We start from the raw sequence: 10219 nt of genomic DNA, 5'->3' as shown, positions 1-10219 counted from the left end.
TGATCTAATTTGCTTTATTTGTTCTAGTTCTGGACTATTACAGTTCTCACTGAATCTGAACCAAGAGTAAAAACACAATTGACCACAGGAAATACAAAAGAAATTTAAAAATGTAACTTTTAGCCTCAGGATCCACCAGTTAAGGTTGAAAGTACCAAGCTTGACAGAAAATCCCCAGTTAAAAAGATTGTATTTGAATTTAAGTTTACTCAATTATTTGATCAAAACAATGTTAGCAAATGAACGGTATCTTTGAAACTCCAGCTTTATATGTTACACGTTTACATTCAAATGCTACATTGTGGTAGCTTCAGACATAAACACTTCTGCTACAGATCCCTTCTGCTGGAGAGAACAAGAGCAGAAAAACCAGTTCTTTCTGCCAAAATTCACTGGAAGGAAGAGAGCTGAGGCAATAAAACATCCTTCCTTCCCCTTGCTGGTTATCTGCTCCCACAAAATGCCTTCAGGGCAGATTTTGCATGGGTCTGGCTTCTGCCCATTTCAAGAGGATGTGGCTACATGGGAAAGGGTGGAGCAGAGGGACCCTTTTTGGCCAGGGCAGTCGTGAAACACCTGCTGTGCCCCTTCCACTCTCGAGCCCAAGTGCTTTGCAGGCTAAGAATGAAGAGACTGCAGCAACACAGGGCTAGGTGAAAATGTACAGCAGGCAGGATGGTGAGACCTCCACTAGTTTGCAGGACTGCCCAGGTCAGACCTACCCCACAAGCCTTGAGATCCCTGAAAGCTAGGATTCATTCCTAGCATGCCCCTGGGACCTACTTAGTGACTCAGCAGATGTGCTCACATCTAGACAGGTACACATGGCACAGAAAGTCTTTCAGTCTCTGGTAGGTGCTCAGAGAAGATGCTCTTCTCCCATCCTGCTCCCATTCCCACCTGGTCACCTTTGCTGGAGAGGGTCTCTAATTGTTGGTGGGAGTGAAGACCAGCAGTCTCACCAAAGGGATTCTTGTGAGAGTATTAGCAGGGACAAAAGCAAATCACATCACACTGCTGTAGGACAACTCCCTAGGAAATAATGTTTCTTATTCTAATGCACATTTGTGTTTTAAAATCAAGTTGGCATCTGTAGCTTCTCATAGGAAGTCCTTACTTTCCGGTTATGCACCTCATTATTGGGGTGGATTATGGGGAAACATTCTCTTTAGACGGTGAATGAGCCCAGGAATGATCCCTGTGAGAAACTGTCCTAGGCTGAGATAAAAATCTTGTCTTGTGTGAAGTGCAGGTCTTTTAGTCTGCAGGAAACTCTGTGAGGGAATACCATAAAAATAGTGATTTGTCTCTTCACTCTAATCCTGTCCCCACCCACACACTGAGCATCGCAGGGGTTTCTGATAACGTTTTGCAGCTGAGTATACTGCAAGAAGAGCACTGGGAAAGGAAGAAGAGCAACCAAAACTGTGTCATCTTCTCAGGCTCATTCTAGACTTTTTTTTTTCTTTTCTTCATTACTTCATTTTTATCAAAACTCACTGTCCTAACAAGGACACCTCTGCTGGCACAAGTCCTAATGTAGATGCAGTTACATTTAAAATGTCTATTCTGTTTGGGAATGTGTGAAAGAACCTGTTTCTATCAGCTGCAAGCCTTCGCCAAGGTAGATGGGCTCCAATTCAAGCATATGTTTGCTAAAGCAAAGGGCTAAAGTACAGTTTCCTTCAGTGTCAAAACTCATCATCCTGTTGACATGAAAAAGGTCCAGAGTGTAACAGACAAAGATTGTTTATTTAAGCATCTTCAAAACAATGTTTTCTCTTTTTAGGTCTGTGACAGGTTGAAGTAACTCTTAAGTGCTATTTATTCATTCATTCATATCCCATCTCATACAGGTCCATCTCTGACAAAACACTTGACATACTGTTTCATAGTCATTTTAAGATGGTCTTAAACCAAGTTGCCATTTAAATGAATCATACCAGCCTTCTCCTCTCCCTGCATGCTGCCTCTCAGTCCTTGTCCCTTCCTAAGATCAGCTCCAGCAATTCTACAGCTACACATTCAACATTTCACACATTCAACAGTAAAGCCTTCCCAATTGATGACAGGGAGCTTTCAGACTAGCCAGGTCACTGGGACACTAGGGCACGATCAGAAGTTCCCTGTCAACAAACAGCCCTGCAGAGCAAGCATCCACCAAGCAAGGGAGTAGATGCCCCGTCTTTAAGCACAACTGCTCAAAACAGGTGTCCCTGGACCACAGGCCCTCTGTCAATAAGGACACCTGTCATTTAGGTCTAAAGTGAGCTGCACCACTTAGTGCAACCAAAAAAAATCCCTTTTTCCTGAGCCCATCCAAAGAACCTGCCTTTGATTAAAGCTGGCCCTGGCTCAGTGTGAAAGGCAGCACCAGGAGTGTCGCTTAGGCTGTTCCTCCCCAACACCTTCATCACTTCCTCCCTTTGGCAACATCTGTATGTGGGCACAACTGCCAGACAACACAGCAGCAAAAGAGGGGATTCAAATGACCTTTTCTTTCTGATCACTGATTTCTGGGCAGGCACCTTAGGAAAACAACAGGGTTGTTTCTCAACCATCATGGTGCCCATGGTTAAGAAACAGAGCAAAACCACAGGGAGATCATTCCTTTTGCAGGTTTTATCTGATCAGAAGGAGAAGGGATGGGAATTCAGAGCAACTTCCTTGCTGTGGAGCTGCTTCCCTTTTATGGAGAGGAGCACCACTCCAGCTCTCACACAGCACTGCTGTGCTCCAGCCAGTCACACACACAATTGTCCCAAAGAGTTGAGATTTTAAAAGTACACTGGCCTTGAATGGAGTAGCTGGCGGGCTAATACTCACCGGCTCTAGACTTATGGTGGGGGGAAACTTAAGTCATCCAGAAATTGGCGGCTCTAGCACAGAGTAAAGTCAGTTGCTATTTCAGGGAAAGGAAAGGCAACTGCTCCCTGGGGGGAATGACTGCACTAGATCAGCGCCAGGAATAGGCTGAGACTTTTTTAATTTTTTTTTCCCCCTACACTGCAGGAAAAGCGAACACACAATGTTCATTCGCAGGGATAGTTTCCTGAACGTGATGTGTGCTCGCTGTCCCTCAGGTCACTTTCCAGTGTGTCACATCCTTCTGCACCAGGGAGAGCAGGAAATGGCAAACTCCCAGTATGAGGCAAAGCATTCCCATCACAGCAATTGGTCCTCAGGAGCTATAAATTGGTCTCCTCCAGAAACAGATCAAAATTTGTCTTTGGGGAGGTCGGCTGGAAAGCAAAGGTAAGTTTGAACCTGTATTTTTTTGGAGTCTCTCTGAGTACTGTATTAGGAAAGTGTTCACAGGTTTTGGACTACTGTATACATTTATCTCTGGGGAGAATTTTTTTCTGTAAAAGCAGGAGTTGGTTTTGTTTTCTTTTATGCTGGCATAAATCAGTGTATTCCAAAGACATGCACTGTACAGTTTATGCTATATACTGAATGACTGCTCTACTAATTGCAGTGAGATGACTCCCATTATTACCTGAGACTGTGGTCAGCAAGAAAATCTGCAGAACGAATTGTTAAAAGGCTACAGCAATCAATATATTTAATGATAGTCATACTGATCTGCTGTTCAATTATTTCTGATATGCTTATTGTTCATTTCAATGAACAGTATCCATTTAGCTTAGTGTTAGTCCCTGTGCTTTCAGCTTCGTTTCTGATTATAGTGTAAAAACTAACGGGACACTGTCTCCAGCTAAGAAAAGCGCAATGTAACTAAGTGGCTCAAATGGCTTGATACTGGGATTGTTGTGCTGAAGGGCATAGTAGCAGAATCCTAAAGGATTCTGAGTGAGATGCATTAAGCAAGTAGAAGGGGAAAAAAAATGCAATGAGATTTACTTACACACTTCAGGATGGAAGGACTCTTTACAGTAGGAGGTTTCCTCCTTCTGAAACAGAGGGATTCTGTAGAATAAGAGCTTCAAGGATCCTAACTATACAGTGTGCCCCTGTGATGGACCAGGCACCTCCATTTCACATAGTACAGAGGACTTTAAAGTGAAAAGGTGGCTGCAGTGATGAATTGTTTTGCTCAGTTGGTTCTGGGACAGTAACTGTCTGGTATAGAGAATTCTTTTGGCTATGAGGGCATATGGACTGCAAACAGCTTCTTAGCTCTATGACTAGACCTTGCTAGGTGCAGAGGCAGCACAGCCTTGCGCACAATGCAGTGCTGTGGAGCACAAAAGCTCTGCTCCCACCAGACAGCTGGAGATGCTTCATAGTTCCTGTTGCCTCCCTTGCCTCAGTTGCCCTATATGTAATCAGGGTTAAGGATACTGGCTTCTTTTTTAGAGTACTTGGCAATCCTAGAGCAACCTGCAAATGCTTACTAGCACATTTCTTTCTACTCTTGTGTCAAAGAACAGAAAGAGCAAACAGATCACCTAGCACAGAACCCCTGAAGATTCTCCCTGTAGAAGGGAAGACACTCTCCTGATATCTTGCTAGGGGAGGTTGCCAATAGCTAGCAGTTTTCAAGCCTTTTCTATTCAACAGGCCCCTGTATTTCCCTTGTTCCCCCATCCCCAAGGGACTGCACACTGGAAGTGGGTTCACTTTTCTAATGTGCCCTTCATGAGTCTTTTAAACAACGTCCATAGGCCTTCCTGCCACTGTCACTGGGGATCCCCACCAAAGGATCTGTGGCTACACACCACAGATGAATGGCTCCCATCTTTGTCCAGACCCTGACGCCAGGTTACAATAGGGAAAAAATGCTGCAGGACCTTGAGTTGATTAGTCTAAAAGAAAGGAATACAATACGCATCTGAGGCATCAATGAGCTTCTCACTTCCTAGATGGAAAAGTCAGTCCTTGACGTCCCTCAACAGCTTGTCTCTGTCCTCCTTTAATTGGAAATGACCCCTAAACAGCAGCTAGGGATGGGTGACTTTCATGTACTCAGAGCCTGGTCTTTCTTGTGAAAGATACCCTTGAATATTGCAGATCCTCTGAATCCCATCATAGGGACAACACATTAGTTCTGGCAGCATTACTACTCTGGGCAGTGAGTCACTTAATCTTGAGGGAATTTCTCTCCCCAGGGTTGGGAGAGATGTTCTGTGTCTTCGCAGAGATAATAACAACAGCACCTCAGCCCTTGAGATATTTTAGTCTTCTCAGGGAACAAGAAAAACATTTTAAATTTCCTTTGTCTGAAAGTTACAGTGGAATATGGTAATTAAATGTACATGTGTGTACGTGTGCTTGTGTACGTGAGTGTGTACATGTGTGCAGGCAGCAAAACTTTTGTAGATTGTGGAAGGAAAAAAAAAAATTGGCTGGATGCCATCCCTGAAATGGTGGTCCAGGCTGAGCATGTCTTGTTTTGGTTTTTTTTTTTTTTTTTGAAACATAAATCCCAACACAGCCTTTTTTGTTTCTGGACAGAGGCCATGGAGAGAAACGGTGCTGCTTTTCCCCAAACACCAGACCCCACACAGCACTTCCACATAGCGCTGCTGGATCAGAGACGGAGACTGCGTGGCCAAATTGCTCATCTTCACAAGGCGGCTCGTAAACTCAACAAGCTCCGCAAAAGGTCCCTGATTGCCAATGTCAGTGGGAGTACCCTGACCGCTGCGGGAGCAGTCACGGCCATCGTGGGGCTGTCCCTGAGCCCGGCGACACTGGGAGCCTCTCTCCTAGCGTCAGCTGTGGGTCTGGGTCTGGCCACTGCCGGGGGGGCCATGAGCATCACCTCTGACCTCTCCTTAGTGCTCTGCAATTCCCGGGAGGTGAGGAAGGTGCAGGAAATCGCAATGACTTGTCGGAAACAGATGAGGGAAATCCTTGGCTGCCTGGAGTTCCTTCGCCGGGGCCAGGGCCCGGGGGACCCCACACTGCGCCAGTCGGAGAAAAGGGCCTCTATCTCGCTGTACAACTCTGTCTGCTTCATGGTCTTCTGTGGCTCCCACAGTTTCCTCGTGCCAGAATACACAAAGGAGGTCACAAAAGTGAGCCAGGCTGTGCTGAAGGCCAAAATCCAGAAGCTGGCTGCCAACCTCGAGACCTGCACTAGGGCAATGGATGAAGTCTGTGAACTACTTGAGTCCAGGACACAGCTTACCCCAAGCATGAGGAGACTCAGTTTGGGTGCTAAAACCACTTCTGAGATCCTGAGACCATTCAGTTGAAACAGCTTTTGCCCCATAATTAAAACTGGGCTTGGAGACATTACATTATCATCACCGTTAGCACTGCTAGCTGTTGCTTTCATAATATTGGTGGTGCTAATCCATGCAGGTGGGCACAACTCTCATGTGCTTTATCTATAGCTGAACAAACTCTCCTTCCTGATAGGAAGCTGAAGCTTCCACATACAAACATACCGCCAGCTGACAGTACCCACCTGATTCAGGTTGGAAGTTATGATGGACACGTGGCCTATTGGGTACAAAGCAGCAGATCCCAGAGCCTGAAGGCAGGTGTAGATGGCAGCTCCTCAGACTTGTGAGTCTCCAGCCATCTCTCCATCTCTCTGGCTCTGCTTCGCCAAGGCAGCTAAAAGCAGCGCGTCAGGAGGCTGATGAAATTCATGCAGTCCTGGTGCTGACTGAACCTGGTTTGTACATAACTTGGGAATCTATGAGTGGCAAAAGGGCTGGGGTACCCTCAAAAAGCCAGCAGCTGCCCATTTCCAGTAGAGTACAGTCTCATTACCAAGGTACATCTGAAAAGGCTGTTGAAGAAAGCAGCTCCAGATACGACAGACTATATGGATGGCTCATCATCCCAGGCTGAAATAGCAAGGCCAGAAGTGTTACCCTTTTGAAAAACCTCTCCAGGCTGAGAACTGTAATGTTTGTGTCCTATTTATTTACACAGGATTATTTTAAGGTTTTGATACTGTATTTAAAGATTTTTTTTTCTTTTAAAAAAGGAGGCCTATGCTCCAAAAGAAAGCAGCCGTTCTTAAAGGCAAAGCAAGTCTGTGGCACGTGAGGGCAAGTTACCTATTTTTCAGTTGTGATGGTAGGCAAGTGCCTGTGGGAAAAGGAAAGCGTGGCCTGAATGCTGGTAGTTATAAAATAGGTGAAACACAGTCAGTCAGTCAGACAGATCTTAGGAACCAAACCAGGGAGAAGGACAGGTCAATGACCCTGAGGCCAGAGCCTGGCTCAGGGTGCTGGTGGAAGAAAGCAGTTATATCTCTGGCAGCAAGAGGGGAAGCATAGGCTGGTGTTAGTGGTCTGAGCTGGAGCCCATCTCGGAGGTGGAGAAGCCACTCTCTATGCAGTTGAGCAGCCTGTGAGACCCATCGCAGTGGTTTGCCTGTGAGGGAGGAGGCAGCACACATGGAGAGCTACATGTACTTCTAGCGATGCTTACCAGGGAAGGGCTTCATGTTAGCAAAATACATACTGGTACTAATACTCGAGGGGTGCAGAGGAGTAGGATGATTCAGTGACAGAGCACTTAAGAAGCAGGAGGAAGGGCTGGGATCCTGTTTCAAGTGACTGTTCTGCTAAACACGTCCTTCATGATTTTTGACCTCTCAGTGCCTCAGTTCCCTGTCTAAAAATGGAGACAGTAGCACTTCCCTACCTGACAGGATGTTTCTGGGGCAAACACTGAAAATTGCTCAAGTACTGTGATGATGGGGATCATGTCAGTACCTGGAAGAGGTACAAGGAAGAGACCCCAGAAACTAGCTTGAGACAACCAGGGGAGTTAATCCAGGGATAATTCCACTTCCACAGGTATGCCCCAGTGGATAAGGGAAACCTCCCTGCAGAATCAAAATGATCATAAAAACCCAGTCCGTAATCCTGTAACACTCAGAAAACTCAGGAAGGGCAACACTCCATCTCACAAGCTTGAATCCTTGGTCCTTTTTGTCTCTTCCTCTCATGACATCAACATTTTTTTTTACACATAAGAAGAAAAAATGCTTTCATCCCTCAAAGTGTGACTCATATACTTGTAATGCCTGTGCCTGTTTGCCAGAAACAAACAAGTACACTACTGATTCAATTAAATGAATATGAAGCACTTTTGTGTCAGTGTCTCTCTGCATATTAACGGTGACCTACTATACACACTGTCCATCGTGTTTTACTATGCATAGCTTATGAAATAGTTGGCATTATATTGTACTAAAATTCACTGCTGCAGATGCTCCCACCTTGTCCTCCTAAGGAAGTCTGAGCTTGTAACATGCACTAGGGCTAGGAACATATTTGGTCAAAAGCCCAGTCTAAAAGCCCCAGAATGAAAATGTCTCAATCCAGTATAATCTGCAGTGTCTTGTCCTGAAAAGCACAAAAATCGAACCACCGTTTAGAAGCAGTGCTTATTTTATCACACATGAGTGCTCCTAACAACAGTTTAGAACAGGAATGAACTTTTACTCAAATACATCTACCGAAAAAAGGTAATTACCCAAAGTGGGATTTCACCAGAAGAGAATTCCTCCACCCTGCTCCCCACCAAAACAGCACCTACCGTATTATATGGGCAATGAGTTCAACAAAGAATCACAAGCAGTGACTTCCCATCACATCCCTGACTCAGTTTCCTGAGGCATCACGGTGACCCTTGCAAGGGTTCATGTCTAAGTGCTGGCCAGGCTTAATCTTTAGCACTAAATGATATATGGCAAGCTCATGGCTCACACTGCTGTAATTTTTGAAACATATGGTCCTAACTAGCGTCTACATTGTGTGTCTCTTGTTGGGTTTTTTTTTAATTTGTTACTTTTAAATTGCTGCTGAGCACAGCGAGATGCAGCAGTTTCATTTCCACCGCTTCTCAGTGAATTGTTTCAGGTTTCCTCTCCTCTCCCTGTTGCACAGAGAGTTTGTTGGATTTCCTCTCACTTTCCTCATTGTTCTGAGATCAGAGGAAAGAGCATGCTTTGGAATCCAGTGACAGATGCTCAGGTACGTCAGCATTTCCGCTGCGAGCACACCCAGCAAGGCTTCCTAACCAGCAAGAGAGAGGGAGGTCTGCTCAGAAAAGCAGTCACGAGTTCCATTTTGCAGCTGGCTCTGCTCTCCTTTCTAAGCCTAAAAGAAAAGAGGAGCTGCAAGGTTGTCCTCCTGCAATCAACATTGGGACTACAGATCAGAGGGCACACCCAGACCAGATGGAAACCAGTGAGCTCAGGTACTACCAGTATAACATGGTGTTGTGATGCTGCTCTCCCTTGAAGGGCACTACATCCATCACATGTTTTCACATGTCATTGTGCACTTGCAGGCTCCCTGCGGGAGTCACAACAGCAGCAATCACAAAAGCCGGTGAGGTGTTTGCATCTATTCCCTGTTCTCTCATTTCATGCTGTGAGTCGCCACAGTTCAGTTTATTTTATGTGTTTCTGGCACTTCAAAGTTGCACATTGGCAACTACCATAAACCGGAAAACAAGGTGGAACAATGGCAGTTCTTGATTTCTCTTTCTTTTCCTTCAGTAGTACTTAAATATGTTTCATACCAGCACTTCTGAAGAAGTTAATTTGCTGCTCTATCTAAGTTTATAGACATTCTTGTGGTTTTGTGCCTGGCTAGCTCATTTTGTCTCGTCCTTTCACAGCTGTGGGATTTATGAGTAGAGAACAGCACCACCAAGCAAGGCAAACGCCGAGCTGAAGATCAGAGGCTCAGCCGTTTGCAGTTAGCGCCAAGCAGGCGGGTTTCCGCACAGCCAGCTCAGTGTGCTCTTATCCCAACGCAGGTGTCTACAGCTCCGTAACTCCCCCTTCCCTGGAGACCTCTCTGCGAGTTCAGGGAAAACCCACCCAGAGTTTCTGATTCAGCGAAGAGTAGTGCTCGTCACACAGATCAACAACCGCTTGTGGAAGCCCGATTAAGTTTGAAGAAAACAAGATTCGAACGCATTTGGAAGCAAGCCCTTCTCAAGTGTGCTGCTTAATAACCTTGTGTAGAGTCAGGACACTTTCACGGCCAGGGCACCTCGCCCGACGTCGGCTCCTTTACAGCAGGAGAGGAGAAAACGGCAGCCCCCGGAGCCCCGAGCCTTACACCCACTTCCCAGAGAGCTGCGCTCTACAGAACTCCGGATGCAGGAGACATCGTCCGACCTCAGGGAAACGAGACCACCCTGTGCCGCAGACAGTACCGGCGAAGTGACCCGACAGGTGGCGCCCCGAGCCCCGCCCCGGCCGCTCAATTGGCTCTCTCCTCCGAACTACAAATCCCATTACACCCCCGGCGGGACTACAGCTCCC

At 46.0% G+C, this 10219-nt stretch overlaps 1 protein-coding gene across 1 annotated transcript; it reads left to right on the top strand.

The window, feature by feature from the left end:
- Nucleotides 1-5423: 5423 nt before the first annotated feature.
- APOLD1 (apolipoprotein L domain containing 1) lies at nucleotides 5424-6164 on the top strand. The gene has a single exon (XM_010145591.1). The coding sequence runs from the start codon at nucleotides 5424-5426 to the stop codon at nucleotides 6162-6164; it is 741 nt and encodes a 246-aa protein (XP_010143893.1).
- Nucleotides 6165-10219: the final 4055 nt, after the last annotated feature.

This window comes from Buceros rhinoceros, unplaced genomic scaffold (assembly GCF_000710305.1).
Source record: "Buceros rhinoceros silvestris isolate BGI_N320 unplaced genomic scaffold, ASM71030v1 scaffold36301, whole genome shotgun sequence".
Classification (NCBI taxonomy): domain Eukaryota; kingdom Metazoa; phylum Chordata; class Aves; order Bucerotiformes; family Bucerotidae; genus Buceros; species Buceros rhinoceros.
The sequence above is the reverse complement of the archived record's forward strand: the minus strand, read 5'-3'. Positions and strand labels throughout refer to the sequence as shown.

Coding starts and splice junctions, on each gene's coding strand:
- APOLD1 (XM_010145591.1), top strand. CDS start 5,424: ATGGAGAGAAACGGTGCTGCTTTTCCCCAAACACCAGACCCCACACAG.